This window comes from Pinus tabuliformis, chromosome 9, assembly GCF_031772625.1.
Source record: "Pinus tabuliformis cultivar Carrire ecotype Pingquan chromosome 9, CPIR1, whole genome shotgun sequence".
Classification (NCBI taxonomy): domain Eukaryota; kingdom Viridiplantae; phylum Streptophyta; class Pinopsida; order Pinales; family Pinaceae; genus Pinus; species Pinus tabuliformis.
The window spans coordinates 1,837,235,574-1,837,258,817 of NC_142307.1; the positions used below are offsets into that span (position 1 = coordinate 1,837,235,574).

Below are 23,244 nucleotides of genomic sequence, written 5' to 3' on the forward strand. Positions count from 1 at the left end.
GATCATGTGACATGCAAAGGAATGTTCTTGAGATAATTTGGGGTATAGTGTTGTTGGTAATAACCTTTGCATGCATTTTTGAGACTTGTGAGATGAGGGTTGGGTTGGATGAGGGATTTCACTGTGCAAGAATTATAGGAGGCCTCTCTGGAGTGCCTTACTTGTTCTTTATTAAGTGGGGGAGTTCTTGCGTGGACAAAAGGTTGAACTCTAGAAGGGTATGGTTACACTTAGCTTCCCAGATGATCATATGGGACCTTGGTTTGTTATATAAGAAAGGATGGAGTGGAAATTTGCGTGCTTCACTAGGTAATTCAACCCACTTGGTCATCTGTAGTGGTAGATTTGCATTTTGGTTAGTTAGATTGATTTTACTAGCAGTTAAGGTGGGCAACAAAGGGGCCTTCTCCTTGGGTGAGTGGCCTTGGAAAGTGTCCTTTTTATTCTGTTGAACTCTACTTGAGGGTGGTCCGACAACTTTGTCTCATCGGTGGGTAATGTGTCTTGGTGTCCTTCGGGGCTTCCATGGGTGGGAGAGATGTTGTGGGTTACCTGGTGTAACATGGCTCTATGGAGGTTAGGTGCTTGTATGTTGTGGCCTCAATTAGAGACATGTGGTATGTATGGTGTTTCTTTGGTAAATGAGTGAGTGTCAAATTTTTTCGAAGTAGGCTAATTTTGGTGTTGGCTCTCACCCTTAGTGTTGTCATGGAGAAAGGAGTTGGGGGTATCTTTTGTCACCTGGTTGTGGTGCCATATTGGTGTGGGGAGGAGGTCTCCCTCCCGCTTGCGAAGCGGTGGTCATGTTATTTGGGAGAGTCGCCTGGGATATTGTGGGGCAGTTTCTTGTCTTGGGGTTGTTGTCATTTTTAGGTGGTCTCATTATGCAGCGTCAACGAGGGAGGTCGTGGAGAGGTGGGGGGCAAAGTGGTTAGGGAGACCAACCTCAAGTGGTTCCACCTACAAATGGAGGAGAATTGGGCCAACCACTTGGTGGCTCCCCTGGCAAGTGGATTTTCCCCCTCATTCGACTCCCTCGAAGCACAATTTCGGATTATTCAAGTAGTGGTTGATCAGTAGGCTCAAAATTTCCATAATGATCGAAATGAAGTCATTAGTTTCCTCAATGATATCCAACACAATCAGTGTCATATCATAGATCGCCAAGATTCTCTCCGTTGAGGATAGAAGAGGTTGCAAGAAAGGATGGGCAACTTTGAAGGACATATGGCACACATGGAATCACATGTTCATGATGCTTTCCATCGCCCTGGCAGGATCCTAATAATGTTCATGGCTAATGAGACATGTAGGCTATCTTTTTTTTTGGCACAATTTTGGGTTTGCTAGGCCATTGACATGAGGGATCACAATTTTGTAAGTTTGTTATCACAATTCTTTGGCTTGTACTTTATGACCAACAAATCCAGTAGGAGTGAGGCCTTAGACTTTCTGCACGTTGTAATTTGTTTAAGAATTAATAGAAAAGTTATGAATTACCATTCTTTTTTTATAATAATTAAGTAAAATATTTTTATATTATAAATATATTTGTAAAATAATAGATAATATTAATAAAAAAACTGAAAAATACATTTTAAATTTTAATTATAAATTTTAGTAAATGTTAATGATTATGATTAATTATTTCATTTTTTTTTCAAAGTGTAGAATAAAATTTGATCAAGATCATGAATTTAATTATTTAAAATAAGTTTTTGGAAATATAAATAACGTCAAATAAAAAATGGTTGGAATGGAATTGTGCAAATTTATGATTAAAAAAAAATCAAATAAAAAAATATATTTTAACTATAAATTTTAATAAAAATTAATCATCATAATTAATTATTTCATGTTTATTTTTTTGAGAATTTGAAAATAAATTTTTATTCAAATTATAATAATGTTATCTAAAATAAACTTTTAAAAATATAAATAAATTCAACTAAAATACCTATGAAACACTGGAACTAAATTAGATTATAAAAAAGAACACTGCAAAACTTATAAATATTTAAATATGTATTTCTGAAATTATAATAATGAATTAACCTATATTTATAAATAATAATAACTAACTTATAAATATTTAAATATGTATTTCTGAAATTATAATAATAAATTAACCTATATTTATAAATAATAATAACTAATAACACTAAATTGGCAACTAAATTCTCCTCAATCTTAGGATATTAAAAATAAAAATGTTCTGAGATGACAAGTAGATTCTAAGCATTAAATAAATGTACCAAATTGCCATTATTCCAAGTTAGTGAAGTTGTGGTAGTTGATTGGACCCGTGACGTGCTACCTAAGCTCAACAGCTGAAAAGTTGCATTTGGTTTTTAGCCTCAGAAAGAGTAAAGTGTTTTTACTTGGATTACATTACATTAGATCAGAATATTTAATCAGTTGGATGAATTAAGGGAGCTCTGACTATGAGATGCAAGCATTTTGTTCCCTGCAAATCGAAATCGAAATCGAAATGTGAATCAATAATTAATTAATGATTGAAGTGTATGACATACGAAATTTGCAGTTTAGGAGGCAGTAACTTAGAATAATATTGAGAATTGATGGACGCAAGCCACGCAGTGGACAATCAGATTGGAGGCCACCCTGAACATGAGCATGATTTACAGGAAGAGGAAGGCCCTGTGATATTCACCATGAAAGATCTACCTGGAACGCCAGGTACCATTGGAGGCCTTGCTCTTCGCATTGGCCAGTTCCTGTTTGCTGCAGCTTCTGTTGTCATCATGGTCACTGGTGATGAATTTATCAACTTCACAGCTTTCTGGTAATTTCTTCGTATGGATTCTTGGTTTTGATATATTTTTCAATTGTATAGTGTGTGCGAATTTTGCCTTGAAAGTGCTATACAAACATTCCCAGACATAAATTCTTTTGTGAAGTTATGTTAGGATAAGTCAATAGATACTGAGAACTCAGAATAGAATGGACCCTATTCTGAAAGTGGCTCTGGATTAAAGTAAATTACCTTATTTTAGTAGCAGATAGACTATTATCTTGTAGGAATTGACCCTAATTCTAGAATCCAATTATATGATATGCAGAATATAACCAAAAGAATAGGCTGGTTCATATTTATGTGAATTTTAAATCTAATGGTGGTACTTTTGTAAACTATTTCTGCTGTAATGTCAGAATTGTGATTCGTCAGAGTTTCAGAACAATCTAACAATTTTTTTAGGAAAAACAGAAAATTCTAATAGATCACCTCTTTGCAAAATTCAAAGTCTGTTCGACAAACAGTAACAATATCAAATACATGATACAATACCATGCAACCAACAAAGACAAAATTTAAACTGTAAAGTAACAGCCCTTCAATCGCATGAATAAACTTACGGGAACAAAATATTTCATTAACTTAATTCTCTCTGCATCGTGGAAAGAATACAAAACCACCCATAAGGGGCATCCTTGTCTCAGCCCATCCTCAAGACTCGCACAATTTGCCCGCTTCCTTTAATACATTTTTATGCCTCATTAATTTTACAGTTAGAAAACCAGAATCAATCGAAGTAGCTAATTGTTACAAAGCATACGAATTACTGCGAGATTTGTAACCACAACACGGAGTTGTAACCATCCTAGGGACTGAACTCCTGATACTGTTACATTTCTTCAGCTTCCTAGCTTTGGCATGCATTCTTTTGCACGCAGCAAGCATCTTGCTCTTCACAGTCACATCTACAACTGCAAGGGTAGCTGCCGCATGCCTCCTAAGCCACAAGATGCAATCATCTTCTGCAGAGTTCTTGCCAACATGATCTGTTGTGGGTACTTGTGGACGGACCCCTTTGAGGTTTGCAGGTCTTCCTTTTGAGGTCTTCGCTCCTTCTCAAGACACCTCTGTGGGTCCACAAAGTACCTTGCAGTCTTCAATCCTTTCACAAAGATTGTTTATGGGTGCTACAGAGTTACAATTAACCAGGCCGGAAGACTTATCCGTGGATGCTCCAATCATCTGCAGACTGCAATATATATCTGCAAGTCCACTATCTGCAGGCGGCAACCGTCACAGCTGCTGCAACGTTGGTTTGCAGGTTGAAATCAATCCATAATACTGCCAAAACTCTGTAATCCTGTCAAACTCCCACAACAATGACTTAAGACACACATCTTCAAGCAAATTTTGGGACTGTAATTTTCTAACAGACTCCCCCTGTCTAATATTTACATCACAAACTATATCAACACCACAGTTCAACATTTGAACATTCTACCCCTTAAAATTATTCTGCATTACCAAGTGGTCTTGATACCACTACCGAGTCTCCATATGATACTCATTTAATTTGAATGAATTTCATTCCCTTCTTGCACATACACGTGAAGCCCTTCCCAGGATGTTTCATGTCCACTTCAATATTTGGCCTGACAATCACCATATTTGACAACCGCATCTTCTGGAATCACCTTAGTGCATACCCATCAACCCCATCTGCAAGATCCCCCTTCTTCAAGATCTGAAAACTTAAGTGTCCTGACTTGCAACTTCTCCATAACTCCTATGAACACTTGCAACGCCGGGTCAGAAAATCCTCTGAGTTGATAATAACATATCTACCGATCCATGCTGTTAATTTTGAGCCCTATGTATAAAATACCAGCAAAAACATGACAACCATGGAGGGTTCCTTTTTCCTCTTGTTCTCCACCCCATGCTTCCTGCATGGCTCGGAAACATATTTGGAACGTTCTCATTTTTTTTGCTGCAACATCTCCCATTGTAGTCATTGGCTCTCCTAGGATTACTTTCAGCTTTCCCAAGATCAAACTCCCGGGTTGTCCAGGATCAAAACACTTAGCCTTACTACTATGTTAAAAAATTTAATCTGTGAGTGTCAACAACACACAGTAGGATGCAAACATGCTTTGATATCATGCAACAAACAGATAGAATTAAACGACAAATGGAATAATCACTTCATCATATGAACTTCAACAAATGCAGATATGGAGGATAAAAGAGATCCATTCTATTACAGGAGAAGTAGGTACAAAGAACATCATCTGCCCATGATGGACATCCCAGTATCGCAGAATACCCCATCTCTTACTATCTGCCTACATCCTTAAGGCTGATATCTATCCACGTTTCATTTGCAGTCACACTACTAGAACAATTCCAACTAGCCATTCACTTTCATATGGCATAAGTGTCACAGTCATTCACATAACTGAACGAATTGATAACTAAACCAAACTGTTGAAATTCTAATGTTCTATGCTGTAACAATTACTTAGTCCAAAAACTTATTTTTGCAACAATATTAGTTAAGCAATTGTAGATAGAACATAAACCAAATGCACAATTGAAGACAGCCAAGAACAAAAAGAGACACAGAGCATTTAGGTTCAATGACCAAGGCAAAACCCACAAGGTGGAAACCCAACCAGATTCTTCTTCTATTAGATATCAATTGTTCAGTAGAGATACAAAGTACAATGAGAGATCAAGAGAATGAGTAAGTTTACCCAAATCTGAACAAGTTGTAGCATGAAGATCACTGTTAGCAGTAGTAGATGCAAACACTGAATCAACCTTCTCTTCAACTGAATCAACCTTAGCTCACCAAGTTCTGCGCTTACTCTCCAAGTGTCTCTCTCTCACAATCTTCTTCAAGTCTCTTCAATTCTCTCTCTCAAGATCCAATTCTTCTTTCACAATGTGTTGATTTTTTGTAGCTTGGGAGGTACTCCAAGCCTAGAGGATTGAGGGTTTGGTGGAAGGAGCTTCACAAGTGGCCTTGTGAGCTTGAAAGCCAAGCTCAAGGTTTTGCACCCATCGTGATTTGGGCCAAAACCATGAGCACATTTTGACATGTGATGGATGAGGATGATAGCTCTCGTCGAGATGAATCCGACGCAACGAAAATCATCTGATTCCGAGTTGTAGAAATGGAGTTATGAATTTTTGAAGTTAATATATGTGGTTGTGGATTAATTTGGGAGAAAAGAGCAGGTCGGCTTGTGTCCAAATTAGACTTGTTGACACCACATGTAGCCCTCATGTTTGTGTATAAATATGAGGTGTGTGAGGATCATTTGAACACATCCAAAAAGTGAAACACATCACAAAAGGGAGCTCGTTGAAGGAGAAGGATACTCCTGTCTAGGCCGCAGCAAAGAAGGGTGACTTGTGTTGGAGAAGAAGGTTGTTTTGAGGCCTCTTTTAGGTGACCGAGTTGTTGTACAAGGAGGCCGAGGCACAGGGGTAGACGTTGGAACTGTTTGAGGGCCGTTTGAGGGTGGGCAAACCCTAAACTAGGTTGCCGCAAGCCTGTGAGGGCAAATCTGAAGCAACCGCAGAGATTTGAAGGAGGGACGAGGGTTGTTTGAGGGCTAGAACAACCCAGACTTGCAACAAACCTCCTTGGCCCCTCAAGGAAGGGCAACCACAGTCCTTAAGTGCAATTCTGGGCAGAATTAAGGCTAGATAAAGGACTATGTTTTGTGCCCTAACCAGGCCTAGATTGCAGCGGTGGAGCGTACCTCAAACAGTGAGCCAAGATATGTATTGTGATACATTTTTGTAGGTGTTGGATCCATGTTTCGGGTCAATTTTGGATCAGTTACATAGTAGCTTGTGGGAGTCATTTGTTGGGGTTGTGTTGGGTATTAAGAAACGCCAACTATGAGTAGATCTCGTAGTGGAGTAATAGGTGTCCTAGGAGAGGACCATTGGAGAAGTCTGTTAGTAGCCATGTGGAGGGGTTTCCTATGTGTTGGATGCCCTAACTAGGAGCAGATGCTACAACAGACTTGGTCACTCATGGAATGTTGGAGGGCAGTGTGAGAGAGGACCAAGTGTTGATGTGGAGTGGGCATTTATGGTTCGCTGGAGGAGAGCGTGATAGTGCGCAAGTTGGAGCCCGATGTGCACCATCTTCATGGACCTAGATGTTTGCTAGAGTGGCAGTTGTTGGAGCTCAAGGGTCTGATCAGCCAGTACAGTTTGAGTGGCCCTAGACTTGTGTGTGGATAAGGACTTCTACAACAGATGATGGGCAGTCCTCTTAGCTTGTGTTCATTGTGGGAGATGGGCATCTTGTAGTGATAGGTGACATCCCTCCATCTCCTATGTTGTTCTTCATTGGAGCAGTGCAGGAAGACCATAGTGGGTTGAAGTCCCTGAGTAGCTGAGGAGCAGCAGTGGGCAGTTGAGAGTTGTTCACAAGTGGAGCTGTGAACAACCTGACAGGATTCTCGATGTGTTGTGCCCTTGATGGACTAAGGCAGAACTAGTGAGCAGATTGGATAGTCGAGGTTCATTGGTCAGATGGACTTGGATTGTTGATAGAGGCAGTGTTGCAGATCGGGAGTCGAAGGACTGGGCAGGTACAGTGTACGACCGAGAGGAGCTGAGAGAGTCAACTACATCAGCTAGACGGTAAACCGTAAGAGTATCTTGTTGAGGGTAGATTGGTTGTCGATGGACCGACACCAAGCCCTAGTTTGTATTCTTGCACTAGTGGATGTATGAGGGCCATTATCCTTGGTACAGGAGCCCTAGACTATTGTATTATATGTTGTTTAATATAACGAAGTTGGGTTGAAAAATGTAAAAAGTTGTCTATATTCTGTGCATGTGTGATTTACTATTGTTTATATCAATGTGGAAAAAGTCGAAATCGGGATTAAATTGCCAAGGGTCCAAAAATTGAAAAACTCTTTAAAGTCTGGAGTTTTTTGAAAAAGTCGGCAAAATTAAAAAAAACTAAAAAAATATTCATCTTTAAAAACAAAAATAGCATCTAAAGTATCCACAACATCAAATAAATGCATTTCCACATAAACATGTAAAGAAATCTAATATATAATATGTATATGAAGTCTAGTGCTACATCACATATCAAAATAGTGAATCAAGTCTTGAATCTTGAGTCCTGTCTCAGTCTCAACTCTCAAGAGTCAAAATATCAACAAAAAATATAATAAATGTATATCATGAGTCATCTACATGTCATAAAGTAATCAGTCACTGAGATCCTCTGCCCCTTTTACGGGAATAGGGAATGGCTTTGCCTTTTCCTCTAGAGGAAGAAGGCCCTGCCCTTGGGGATACAAATGGACTCAGTCATCCTCTAGAAGCCAATAAAAGAGGTGGCCTTTGTCCTCTGCTGCTGCTTCCCATCCTAGATGGTGTCACCTCCTCCTCATCATCCTCCTCCTGCTCTGCCTCCTGACCCTGAGGCTGCTCCTCCTCCTCTACCTCTGGCTCTCCCTCCCCTACAACTGCTACCTCCTCTGTCGCTAGTGCCTCTGGATCCACATCTAACCAATTAGGGATCGAGTCCATGGTCGGCCTCTTAGTCTCGACCCTCCATGCAGCAGTGGTATCAATATTGTCCAATGAGATGGCTTCCACATCAGGATTTTTCTGAAGTTGTCTCACCCACAATCAAAGATTGTAGTAGACATAGACCATGTCATTGAGGCGTTGGGACTCCAATCTGTATTAGGGTCATAGATTGTAAATTAGTACTTAGAAAATTTAAATATTAAAAATAATCAAATGAATTCAAAAATTTAAATTGAATTTTTGTTACCTGTTGCGCTTTTTGTTGTGTATTTTGTCAAATACACTCCAGTTGCGCTCACACCTAGAGGAACTGCATATTTGACTGAGCATTCGAATGGCAAGTTTTTGGAGATGGGGTACTTTTCCACCATAGCTTGTCCACCAAGCATCTACAAGTTAAAAGAAAAATGAGAAACATAAAAAAAAGGTTAAAACATTGAAATTCTAAACTTGAAACAAATTGAAGCTTACCTGACATTTTGGTCATCCTATTCTTAATAGCCATGGTAAAACCAAATGTGCCACCTGCCATCCTATATATCTCCATTTCTTTAGAAATATCTTCACGTTCTTACTCAGATGCCACCATCCTCTCAACACAAGTGAAGTATCCATCCATCACCATGACATCAAATCTGAAACCCCAAGAGTAAGAAAATGTGGGGTTGAGGTAGATACTTACACCATGAATGGGACGATGGAGGGAATTGTTCCATCGCTCATCAATCACTCTCCATATGACTTGTTGTTTCTCTAACCCCTTGTCTCCCTTGTCTTCATAATAGGCATGAATGGCTTCTTTGGCCCTATCCATGCCCTCATACAAGTAGCATATTGCAGGCTTCTCTCCATCAACCAACCGAAGAACCCTTACCAAAGGTTCTGAAATGGCATACACCTCCTCTACTCCTGCCCAAAAGCTCTGATCATATGAAACTAGTTTTCATATGAAACTAGACAAAGCACGCTAATCTTGTGAAAGAAACATGCTCTTCACATCCGACGCAGAATTCAACAGAGACTAAAGAGATATAAAAGTAGTGGCAAATCGTGTAATGGAAGGACGCACCAACTCTTTGTTGTTGGTTAATCTTCTCATCAAGTTAAGCACAAATGCATGATTATATATAATTTTGTTATGCTCCTGGATGGTTCAACAATATCCATCACAAGAGGAATCTTACCTATATCCTCCAACATCAAGTCAATACAATGAGCAACACAAGGTGTCCAAAACAAGTTAGGATACCTCTCTATACGAAACTTGCCAGCTGTAACATAATTTGCAGCGTTGTCCATTATGACTTGGACAACATTTCGTGGGCCTACTTCCTAAATGAAGATGTCCAACAACTCACATAATAAACATGCATCTTTAATGTGTGTAGATGCATCAACATATTTCATAAACATTGTCCCCTTGGGACAACTAACCAAGAAGTTAAGAAGGGTCCTACCCTTCATGCCAGTCCAACCATCTGACATGACTATGCATCCAGTGTGTTCCCATGATGCCCTAAACTTCTCCAATCTAGCAGTGCAATCAATCTTTTCATCTTGAAGAAGAGGCCCTCTCAACTTTGCAAAGGTAGGGGCTTTGTACCCCGGGCCAACGACAACAACAACATCAAACATAGGTTGGTAGAATGGGTTTGTCTTGGCAATGTTGAAAGGAACATCACTCCATAGAAGACACTTACTGACCAACCTATTAGCTTCTGCCTTTTCCTTTTTTTTAAGTGTCGATTTGATGCCAGGTTGTGCACCAGGTGTGGTTCTAGGAACAAAAAAAGTTGAGAAAGCTGAGGGGTTGGGACATGTGGGTGTGGAAGGTGATGTTGAAGAACCACTCTCACTTCCCCCCACTCTTGAGGCCCCTACAAGTTGTATTTTTAGTGCTGCCACGATGTCTTTTCCCTCCTCTTTATCTATCAATGATTTAATGGCTTGCTGGATGATTTTTGGAAATGGATCTAGGAAAAGGTCTACATTTTGCCCCGAAATTTGCCCCAAATGGAATTTTAATCTGTTGACACCCCCTGACATATGCTTGCCACACAACTTGCAAGTCAAATACATTCTATTGACCCCCTAGATTCGGGTATAGTATCAGGTTCACCATATTCCCACATAGGGTCCAAAAGCCTTGGCATTTTGTTTGAAACTTTGAACTTGAATTTGAACCTGGGCACAAAAAAAAATTGAAAAAAATAAAAAATTGCCCATCACATAAGAAGCAAACACAAATGTAATTGTTGATTTTAAATTTTAAATGCCTCTTCTCACTCACTTGAACACACTTAGATTCACTAAACAAGGGTTTGAATTTTTGTCATTTGATTCTTGAAAGTTGAAGTTTTGATTCAATCTAGATTCTAAATTCTAAGCAAAAATAGGATAAAAACAAACTAATAGATCTATAGAAATATTTAAGAAGCCATTTGTGGACCAAGGACTAAGAGAGAAATTAAAATACATACTTGGTAGCAAAAAATCGACACTTTGAATCTCTCACGTTGAGCAGTGGACAAATCTCCAAATCCCCACCACAAAACTAGCAAATCTCCTCCTTTTGGGAAATGGAAAACACCTCCTCTCTCCACAGGGACGAATGGCAGCAAAAACAATGAAAAATGATGGGTTTTTTGCCTTTTCCGCCTCTTATCCATGCCTTGGGAAGTTTCGATGACTTTTTGGGTCGACTCTCGATTAAATCAGGACTTTTACGAATTAATCCTGATTTTTTCTCAGTGAAAAAGTTGGCAAAAAATCAGCCGATTTAATCGGCCAACCCAAAAAAATGGATTTTGGCGATTTAATCCCGATTTTTGCCGACTTTTTCCACACTGGTTTATATTTTGCTGTGCAAAGTAGTATCGTTTAGATTTTTGGTTTGGTAGCGTCAGAGATTTTAAGATTCTATCCTAGACCCAAAATCATGGAAATTCAACACAATGCACAAGTAGTAAGAAGATGAGATGATATGAGATACATATATAGGACGAACAATGAATTCTTGTCACAAAAGAGGAGCAATATGCATGCCTTGAGAAAGAGTAACATATGTCATTTAGGGGAGTGTAACTCATGCCATTAAGAAGAGAAATACATGCCTTAGTAACTTATGCCATTAAGGAGAGGTACGCGTGCCTTAGTAACTTATGCCATTAAGGAGAGGTACACATGCCTTAGTTAAGGAGAGTGTAACATATGCATTAAAGATAGCGTAAGAGGAATATTTTATGACACGCCTTTAATGAGTGTAAGAGGAATATGCCATGTCTTTAATGAGTGCGTAAGAGAGAGTGTAACGTATCATTAAGAGAGAGAGAGTTACATAGTGCTATGTGAGACATCAAGGAGAGAGGTGCGAAGTGATTGAGGTGATGAAGGTAAGGTGACTTGTAATTCTTTTTAATAATAATATCATAATATCGTAAAGGATAAATAATAATAATATTGATGATTAAGTCGAGATTGAACTATTAAGATTAATGATAAGTTAAGTGATTTTCCATCAACAATACTTGATTACCAATTGATGCAGGTGGTTTAATACTTTTGGAAAGTCATACTTGGGATGCTAGACATGATTTTCTATTTTTAGAAAGTCACTCCAAAACTGGTAGAAATGAGATTTTATTTAAGGAAATTCATCCCTGAGCTGCCAATTTTCAATAGCATGCAACAAACAGATAGAATTAAACAACAAATGAAATAATCACTTGATCATATGAACTTCAACAAATGCAGATATGGAGGATAAAAGAGATATGTTCTATTACAGGAGAAGTAGGTACAAAGAATATCATCTGCCCATGATGGACATCCCAGTATCACAGAATCCCCCATCTCTTACTATCTGCCTACATCCTTACATCCATCCACGTTTCATTTGCAGTCACACTACAAGAGCAATTCCAACTAGCCATTCACTTTCATATGGCATAAGAGTCACAATCATTCAGGTAACTGAACGAATTGATAACTAAACCACTCAAACTGGTATATCTCTTTAGCTCCCTTGTTCTAGTGATATCTACAGGCTTCCAATCTCATCACCAGAAGTATTCTGGGAAGATACAGAGCTGCATATGCAAATGTATCTGTATCTGCATCAATGTATCCACAAACTCCTAAGTCTCAAGCGACAATCCTTTTCCATGGATACCCCCGCTGATATCATCTGGTGTGGATCCATTTGGACTTCCTTGCAGATCTTCAATCTATCTGCAAATCCTCTTTATGGATGCTACAAATAGCCCATCTGTGAGACCTATCTGTGGGTGCTGTGATCACCCACAGATCACAGTACATATCCACAAATTCTGCAGGAATGACACAGGCAGAAATCTTCGCATAAATATGGAGAATGCAATTTCTAACAACCTCATGGCAATACTTTGTCATTAGAGCAGAGAGTACGTTTACATTCTATCTACTCCCATTGACATTTATTGATGTTGCACAGGCCATTAGGATTGAATTGATCTTTAATTTAATCTAACTGTGGTTTTTATGGTTGATAGACTATTGACCACCAATCAATTTTCTTTATAAAAATTGGTTGGCATGATTTTCTCTATTTTAATGAGACAACCTTGCAAATAATTGAAGCTTGGGTTGCTTTTCTTTCCGATTTTTCTAGCTGCATAGAAGATTCTAGCTGGTTGATTTATTGTGGATTTCAAATTATGTATATGCTATATATAAATCATATCATCAAGGGAATGCCAAGGAAAGCGTCTATCACTGTATATATAAATTCTTTTCCACTGTTCTAACTCAACACAGCATATTGTTTCATAACCACTCAATGCTATTATGTTATATCCCTGAACAGTGAAATGTCTATTTACTGGGAGTATGTTCACTTTTGGAGAATCCTTGATCCGGGAAAGATATAAAAGAGAATTAAGGGCATTCAATTAGCATATGTGGACATGATGACTTTTCAAAATCCTTTTACATTTTGTAAAATGGAAAAGAAATCTACTCTCCAGTTCAAGAAATGGACATTCTAAATCTGATGTCACTATTAGACCAACTTAAAAGAATAATTTTTTTAAAAATCTCATGATAGGACTACACAAACAGATGGCTACCCAATGAGTTACCTTCAATTATCATTTCATTGCCCCAAGATCAAACAACCTAACCCCTTTAGGCTATCAGTGATACACTGATCAGTTTGAAGAAAATATCTCTGTTGCAATCCCAATTTCTGGAAATATAATAGTGGAAAATAGTGAATTTTATTTATCACTTGCACATTTTTTTATGTATGGATGATTTTTTTTGTATTGGAACTTGGAAGCATTATCTCATCTCCAAAATCATTAATGATAATGACAGCTAATATTTGAGGCATTGGTTATTACAGAAAGAAACAAAATCTATTCACAGGTAACAGTGTTGAGAAGGGCAGATTTGACTCTTCTAGGAAAGGAATTTATGTTTAGTGGTTAATACCTTTTCGCAAGGAAAACCTCACAGGATCCCCTTCTTCCCAGGGATATCTGGATACTACCAGCCACAATAGTGGCTGGTAACTCCAATGGACTTGACCATATCTGAACCTGTGACCTGTGACCTCCCCATGGGCAACGTGGCCTGGGAAAATGGTTCAACTGTTGAGATTCACAAATGAAAGCAGATAATTGAATGGAACCAAAGAAAACCCAAATTGTGTAGTAATTTATTCACAAATACCGTAGAGGGTTATCATTAGAGAGAAAAATATGCCCATGTAAAAGTGCACTATGCAAGAAATGCACAAGTACATGCAAAATAAAGAAATGCCAAGCACAAGAGAACACCAAAGATATAGGTTCCCTTAGGCATGAAACACTTTATAAGAGAGATCAAGATATCATAGGATGAGACAATACAAATGAGAGCTTGAGTTGTGTATTTACACACAATTCAAGTGAGGCATCCTTTGAAGAGGGTGTTATGGGACCACAAAACAAGAGCACAAACCCAAATAGTGCTATTGAGCCTACATATCAAGTGTGACTAGGCTGGCTTTAACCATAAATAGTAATACAATAAAAGAATTCAAATATGGTCTTAGCCATAACTACAGGTAGGTAATGATATATATGAATAGGCCATAACCACTTGTGCATAATAGACCAATAATTCCAAAACCCTCCTTGAGTTGAGTGGGGAACTATGGAGAGAAGCCATGGGACCTATGGCCTCCCCATGGGAAACATGCCTTGGGCAAATGGTTTAACCATTGTGACTCAGAATTGAAAGTAGGTAATTGAATGGAAGGGGGTGGGGTGGCAAAGGCTTGGAGAGATGAAAGCAGGTCTCCTAGTAATCTCTCCAAGCCTTTGTCGAAAGCAAAGTTCATATTCTTCAGAGAGTAGCTTGGAGTGTAGGAGAATGTATTCTTCGCTAAGAGGGAACACTGCTGATTGAAAACACTAAGCATATGTTATCCTCCATCTTTATGACTAGTCACGGACTTGGTGAAGGGAGATGTGCAGCAAGCCTCTCCCTCCTCGAGAGGGATCATGGTTGATGGAGAACACTGAGCATATGCCTTCCCCCATCTTTATGACTAGCCATGGAATTTATGAAGGGGGTTGAGCATCTAGACTCCTGGGTGATGGTGTTGAAGAATCTAGGGCAATTAGGTGTAGAGTGATTCTTCGTGACTAGATAACAATTTGTGAAGTCTTTTTACAATTTGTCTTTGTTAGCTTAATCTTCTTCTTTTCTTATTAATGCATGTGTGTGCTTCATCAAACTGCTATCAACACATAAAACTAGAACACAAGATGTTGGCTCTCTGCCAGAGCCAAAACCTCTCTTCTCTTGAGAGGAAAACCCTTAGGTAAGTTTTCTCTTATTGAAGCTTCTTTCATGATCAATGCCAAACCCTAAACCCTTGACTAGAAGACCTCCAAGCACAGGTGAAGTCCTTCCTTTTCTCTACACTATGTTTCCCTGGCACTTTGTCCACCTCCTTCTGGCACTTCGTTCCCTGACACTTCTTCCTTCTTCCGACACTCCGTTCTTCCTTCCACTGTTAGTAGATCTTCTAGAAGAGATACTTTTACTTAGTTATATTCTTCACCTAAGGGTACTCATTCCTTCTCTTGATCATCCGAGTTCCTTCTTGATGTATAGTGGTAGGCTTAGTGTGACAGCACTGCAGCCCTAATTCTCGCACATGTGAGAGGTACCCTAGAGAATTAGGGTCCTTTTCCTTCGCTAGAGAGATAGGCTTCTTCGCTTGACTTGAGAGGCCTTGTAGGCCTAGTTTCAAACCCAAACAACACTAGTTTATGGACTGTTTGTACCTGAAGTCATACTCGCAGACTTGACCACCCTTTCTTCACACGTGTGACTGTTTCTAGCCCTAGAAACAGTCCTTTTCACTTCGGCTTTTCTCCTCCTTTCTTCACTGCACTAGGAGATTTCGTCTTCATCCTTCGTTACCCTTTCTCTAGCCTCTTTTCTTCGCAGATTTCAGAGCTACTTGGTTTACGTTGTAATGGAGTGGACAACCTCTATATATAGAGGATTGTCCCTCCTTTTAGGCTGACTTGAAGACTGTATGTAGGCCGACTTGCTATGTGTACTTCGGATGGCTTCTTTGGTGGTGTCACATGCTTGGAGGAGACTCATTGATGGTGCCTTTGCTTTGGAGGAGACTTGACTTTGCTTGGAGGAGTATTCTTTGACTTTATACAAACATATACATGATGCAACATGTCCTTAAGGTCTTCTACATTTTCTTTTGACTATTTGACTCACCTATAGCACTTTAACTTGTGCTAGACCTATTTCGATGAGCAAGAAACTCATTGACATATATTATAAAAATAATATTTCTTTTCTTGAATAAATAAAAATATCCAAAGTACATTTATGAAGATCGAACCTAGTTACATTTCCTTCAATAGATGGTACTCCTTAAAGCCATGGACTTGGTTGAGTACATACCCTAGTATGCATCCTAACCACAAGTCACCCTTGTAAAGGGGTCATGGACTTGGTTAAGCTTGTCGATATTGTCTCCCATCTTGGCCACATGGGAGAGGAGATTCAGGTGTGTGATCTTTACCAAGGTCGGACGCGCCTGCCATGGACTTGGTTGTGGTAAATTGATCTCCCCTAAGTATTGGATGTAGGTGTTCTACCACTTGATTACTGAGGATCAAGTTGGGTGAGGATTAGTCAGTGGACATAGGGTGCATGTGATCTCTACCAAGGTCATTTATGACTGCCATGGACTTGGTTGTGGTAGATTGATCTCCCCTATTGTCAGCTTAGATCATTCTTCTTCTTCTATGGATTGAGACATCGTTGTTCAGCTGAGATGAGGTCATGGAACTTGACCTGGAGATCCATAGTGTTTGGATGATCTTTACCAAGATCATTTATGACTACCATGGACTTGGTTGTGGTAAATCGATCTCCCCTATCATCGGTTGTGGATTATTCTTCTTCTATGAGACAAGATGAGATGAGATAAGTTTCTCTTATGTTGAGACATGTACATCTGAGATGAGACTTATGGTGCAACTGAAAATTCCTCCCTAGCTGAGAGGGAATGTTGAAATTTGGGGCAGCTTTGGGATGAATTTTCCCAAGAGAAATCCAATTGCCCCAAGGAGAAGCCCAACTACCCCAAGGAGAAACCACTTTGTGTTGAAGTTTCTAAGTTTACTTAGTTAGAAACCTTCCATGCACTTTATCTAATTTATTCCTACCTACTTGTTCTCTTCCTTAACAAGTTATTTACAATGTAAATACTGAAAATAAACACTAGTGCATGTTCAACATATTACAGATTAGCAACTAAAAGAAACAAGAACAAACACAACACACGACACTACTATTTTTGGACTAATGTCCCTGGAAAATCCCAATGTGGGAAAATCGGTGCAGCTATCTAAGGGTTTTCTTATTAAGCAATATCAGAGTACAATCTGGGTGCCAAAACTGGCCTACCCAACAGAGAATTTCCTTAGCAGTAATACCTCTCGGTTTTTGACAAATCTACTGGCTAAAACCCCGGATAATCCTTCCGGCAGCTACTCAGCACCAATCTGCCCCAGAAACCCCAGCATCTGCCCAATCTGGACTGTGTCAGCCTCTCCTAGCCCAGCGCTGGCACTGCGTCAGCCTATCTTGGCCTGCGTCAGCCCTAGGAGGCCCTGCGTCAGCTACGTCGGCCCCTCTGGTGCCCTGCGCAACACTTAGCTGCCTCTGCGTGAGCACTGGCTGCTCCTGTGTCTCTCTCTCTGGCTGCTCTGCTGCTATCCCGGCACTACCTCTGCGTCTCTGTCTCTCTGTACTCAATGCCCCTCTGCTGCTCTCCCGATCACTGATTCTATCTTTCTTAGCAAACCCCGCTCTAGAGAATAGAATGACTGATCACTCTGGTGTCTTCTCCAAGTGACCCTCAAGCCTCCTCTTATACTTTTCCTATTGACATCTCAACGGCTGAGATTAAGTCCCTAATCAACGGCTAAGATTAGATCTGGCTTGATCCATGTCTTTTGGACCACTCTAACATAGATTCATATTAATACACATCAATATTTTATTTTCCCTAAGTTTAGACTTAGGGACTCCATTAAAAATATTATTTATTTTAATATCTCATGATCTGTTTAGAATCTGCCCAAACTCTTTCTGGGTATTGGAGATCTCATGTGCTTTAGCCTCTCCACCATTCGTGGTTAGAGCACATCCGATGCTACCCCAAATCAACACTCCCTCTTAGCGAGGACTGTGCTCTAGCAATACTCCTCATTGAGTATTACTCTGATCATCCAACATCGGTACCTGCGCTGATGCTAGGCCTTCTTGCCCATCATCCTCTGCATTGCTGCATCTTATACTGCTGCCCGTGGTTCTGCCACTGCCACTGCTGCATCTGTACTACAACTCCCTCTGCATCTGTGCTGTTGTTGGTCCTTCCTCCCAGCATTGCATCTGCTTTGCACCTCCTCTCATCATGTTGCATCGTGTTGCCCACTGTTGCACTGCAACTTAGTTATTGAGAAGTAAGTAACTGATCTCCCAACTGACCTTCCTGCTTGGAAATGTTGATTTGGGGTAGCATTGGATGTGCTCTAGCCACGAAAATTGGTGGAGAGGCTAAGGCACATGAGATCTCCAATACCCAGAAAGGGTTTGGGCATATTCTAAACAATTTGGAAGATATTAAAATAATTAATATTTTTAATGGAGTCCCTAAGTCTAAATTTAGGGAAAATAAAATATTAATGTGTATTAATATAAAACTGTGTTAGAATGGTCCAAAAGTCATGGATCAAGCCAGATCTAATTTTAGTCGTTGATTAGGGACTTAATATCGGCCGTTGATTTGTCAATGAGAAAAGTATAAGAGGAGGCTTGAGGGTCACGTGGAGAACACACTGAGGGGGACTAGTCAGTTCAATTTCTGGAGCGGGGTTAGCTGAGAAATTGAACCAGTGGTCTAGTGAGAAGTCAGGAGGCAGCAAGTACGGAGCAGAGAGGTATGATCAGCCACTGGAGATCAGTGCTGAGGTAAGAGAGGCAGACACAGGGCTTCTCTATGTTGTCATCCACCACATGCTTGATATTGTAGATCCACTTGGAAGTCACCACTGACTTCTCCTCAGGTCTCGGTATAATATCCCACACATCATTCTTCATGATGGATTGATATTCTTCCATCATGGCATCCTTCCAAACTTCCTGACTTGCTACCTCCTCATAGTTGGATGGCATGGAATCAATGATGTGACTCATCAATGCTACATATCCTTAGTAGGTCTTGGGACGTTTGCTTTCTCTAAAAGTGCCACGAGAAGCTACATGTTCGTCTACTTCCTGCGATGTACTACGAAGCCATGTTGGTCTCTTGGGTTCTAGAACAATCATAGGTGGGTCCCTAGGATCATTCAACCCTTTTGGCTCTTCCTGATGATCTGAAAAATGTTCCATAGGTTCAGGCTCTTCCTAACGATCTAAAAAATGTTCCATAGGTTCAGAAGGCCTTGAACCAACTCCCTTGGGAACTTCGTGTTCTTCATCATCCCCAACATCTTTAGACTTCCTGAAGGTTGCGTCCTCATCAAAGGTAGCATCTCTACCAATGTTATCAGAACTGAACCGGTGGCCGAACTAAAAAATGATTTGAACTGAGAACCGGTTGAAACCAGACCGAAACTAGTAAAAAAACCAGACCAAAAAACTAGTCAACCAAAAACACATAAAATATTCAAATTTTAAAGAAAAACATATATATTCATGTGTATCCATATGAATCCAAATCACTTATGCACAAAGAAGCAAATTTTCTCATTTATATAGCATGTAAGGGTGCACAAGACCAAGATAGCATTGAGTGCAATATGTATTTGAATTGAAAATACATCAACAAACAGGCTCTAGATGGCCTCTAGCATCCCAAAAAATTCATGCTACATCAAATGCCTACCTATCATCAAAATCATTGCCTATATTGGGATTTTGTCATCAATATCACCCTCTAAGCATTAAAATAACATAGAAAAAACATAGCACGTCGAGTCAAAATTTTGTTTGAGTAATGGGTACATTTTTAGTAGGGTCGTGATAGAGGAGCTCGACAACCAATGCCACTAACATCAAGGCACATAGAGGGTTTGGTGCTCTTGATTAAATACTAGTTCCATATCGTCATACATGACCAAATCCGATGGAAACATTGCAATCCACTAATCATGAAAAACTATTACGTCTGTTGGATTTTGAGCGAGATCTAAATCTCTACTTTCTCCATATGAAATTCAATGAGGTTGGAACCACTCAAACATCCTGAGTCATTTCATGGTAATGTTAAAAATTTAAGTAAAAAGGCCATACGCTTGAATATTAGGCTGCCCCACTAAAAAATTCTTGTTTTTTCTTTAAAAAATTGAGTTTCAAACATCTTTGATGAACTTATACAGAACTAGTTGGTTCGGTACAAAACCGATTGGTTCTGTGTCGAACTAGTCAGTTCTGAACCTTGAACCGGACCAGTTTGGTCCCCAAACCGATCAGATTGGCCAGTTCCTCTGGTTTTGGCCCAGATCTGATAACACTTGCCTCTGTGGACTTCAATTTGTCGTTGTCCTGGACTACAAATTCTATAAGCCTTTGATGACTCAGTGTATCTAACAAATGTTACCTTCTTTCTAGCAGGCTCCAGCTTTGTCATCTTGTCCTTGGGTACATGAATGTAGACACGACAACCAAAGATCCTCAAATGCCCAACCTCTAGTTTCTCACTTGTGAAAACTTTGTCAAGAGTCTTGAATTCCAAAGTCTGGTGAGGGCTTCCTTTTTGAACATAAATTGTTGTCTTGGATGCCTTATCCCATAAGAACATGGATAAATCTTGATCATAAATCATTGCCTTGGAGGTTTCCACAATAGTCACATTCTTCCTTTTGGAAATCCCATTCTGTTGAAGATTGTAAGGGACTATCAACTCCCTCTCAATCCTAGCTTCTTTGCAAAAAGCAATGTGTTCCTTGGAAGTGTATTCTCGTCCATTATTTGTCCTCAGAGTCTTGATCTTCTTCTTGTCAAGTTCTCTACCTAAGCTTTGAATTCTTGAAACTTGCTAAAGACCTCATATTTTGTCTTCATGAAGTAGATCCATGTTTTTTTGGAAGAAATCATCAATAATTGTTACATAGTACAAGAAGCCACCCAAAGAAGTTGTTGCCATTTGTCTGCATACATCTTAATGAATCAGATCCAAGTTGTCACTTCTTGGAAATGTTGATTTGGGTAGCATCGGATGTGCTCTAGCCACGAAAATTGGTGGAGAGGATAAGGCACATGAGGTCTCCAATACCTAGAAAGGGTTTGGGCAGATTCTAAACAGTTTAAGTCTAAACTTAGGGAAAATAAAATATTAATGTGTATTAATATAAAACTGTGTTAGAATGGTCCAAAAGTCATGGATCAAGCCAGATCTAATCTTAGCCATTGATTAGGGACTTAATATCAGCCGTTGATTTGTCAACGAGAAAAGTATAAGAGGAGGCTTGAGGGTCACTTGGAGAACACACTCAGGGAGACCAGTCAATTCAATTTCTAGAGCAGGGTTAGCTGAGAAATTGAACTAGTGGTTTGGTGAGTAGTCAGGAGGCAGTAAGTACGGAGCAGAGAGGCGGGATCAGCCACTGGAGATCAGCGCTGAGGCAGGAGAGGCAGACGCAGGGCTTTTTGGGTAGACGCAGAGGCAATAGAAGACTACACAGTCACTTTCTGAGCCTGCGTGATGCACAGAGGCCCAGGGTTGACACAGTCACGCAGGGGCTCACGCAGAGGGTTTGAAAGCCATGCAGAGGTCAGCCAGGTTGATGCTAGATTGGGAGAAGTGCTAGAGAATTATTTCTCTCTGTCGGTAAGCTAGTTTGCCACCCTGTTGTATAGAAAATTGTTGAATAATAAAATCCTCCCTTGCTGCACCGGTTTTCCCACATTGGGTTTTTTCTGGGGACTGTTGTCCAAAATATCTGTGTCAATGTGTTAATGCTTGTGCATATGTTTGTTTCTGTATTACGGTGTGATATTTGCAACAATATTTATTTTTAATGTTTATTGAAGTAATTTCATAAATAACTTATTGTGGAATAAGTAGGAAAAATAAATCAGTTGTTCCACTGATAGAATTTTCACAGGAAAGGATCCCTTGACATTCTTGCCAAGTGCACCTTTGCAAACTCCTTCATGTTGTTCTTGGAGTTCTGGAAGACCTGTAACCACATTCCTTAATACTGACAAAGCCTTATAGTGAATGTGAGCAAATCTACAGTGCCATAACTCACATAGATTGATGTCATTTTGTACCAATTCTTGAGCTAATTGTTCCAGGTGTCTGTACAAGCCTCACTCTCGAACACTAATCACCTTTGTAGAATCTATGTTTGAGCACTTTTTCCATACAAGAACCTGTCCATCAACAAATTGAACTCTATACCCTTTGTCTTCCAAAGATGAAGTAGAGAGTAAATTCTTTTTCAAACCTGGTACATACAATACATCATTTAAATAAACATTTTCTTCTGACTCCAGCTAAAAATTTGTTGACCAACACCTTTAAATTCATACTTGCCATTGTCACGAAGTTCCATTTTCAGTGTTGACTTCTCTACCAATTCAGCGAGACTATTACAGTTACCTGTCATATGTTTGGAGGTACCACTGTCTAGTAACTAGATGTCACTGTGATCTGCAACAGTACCCGAAAGAGCAGAAAAGAAAACAAAATCTTCTTCACTTTCATTCTTGAATTTATTTTGATTTGGATGTTCATCATCATCAATTGTTGTTGTTGAAGCATGTTGCTTGCCTTTCCTCTTCTAATCATTCTTCCTTTCAGTGTGTTGCCTTTTATAGTGACTGTTGTCACACAGAATGTCTAGGCACTATGACAACGCTTAGATCAGGCGCTATCACCCTGATCCCCAATCTCTTCGTTTAAGCTGTTTCCCTACAGCAGGCTAAGGGGGGTAGACCCTATGGGAAAAAAGGAATGAAGAAGAACTAGTTGGGAACCAACCAGTTCGGGAGACACAGTGAGGCGATCAAGTACTTGATTAAGATTTAGCAAGACTTAGAATTTGATTAGATTTTAAACGGTTGATATTAGTGCCTTATGGAGTCAACGATCTTGCTAGGGAAATGAAGACCAAGTAATCAATTAGCAATTGCTGCTTGGATGAATGACTACCTTATATGAATTGCAATCCCTAAAACTAATGTGAGATGCAGGAATCTTGGTTAATTTTAGTTAAATGCCTACGTAAATTATGAATCCTTCAATCCTTTCTGTGTTGAACCTGATTTCGTAGTAATTAGCAGAGAGAAGATAAAGAGAAGCACACTGTTAGGCCCCTATA

At 39.5% G+C, this 23,244-nt stretch overlaps 1 protein-coding gene across 1 annotated transcript in view; it reads left to right on the top strand.

The window, feature by feature from the left end:
- The first annotated feature begins 2,317 nt into the window (after nt 1-2,317).
- LOC149156142 (CASP-like protein 5B1) overlaps nt 2,318-23,244 on the top strand; it is a 38,874-nt gene continuing 17,947 nt past the window's right edge. The window contains exon 1 of the mRNA XM_089437938.1: nt 2,318-2,806. Coding sequence (XP_089294064.1) covers nt 2,583-2,806 — 224 coding nt within the window. The 5' untranslated portion in view covers nt 2,318-2,582. The remainder of the gene's footprint in view (nt 2,807-23,244) is intronic.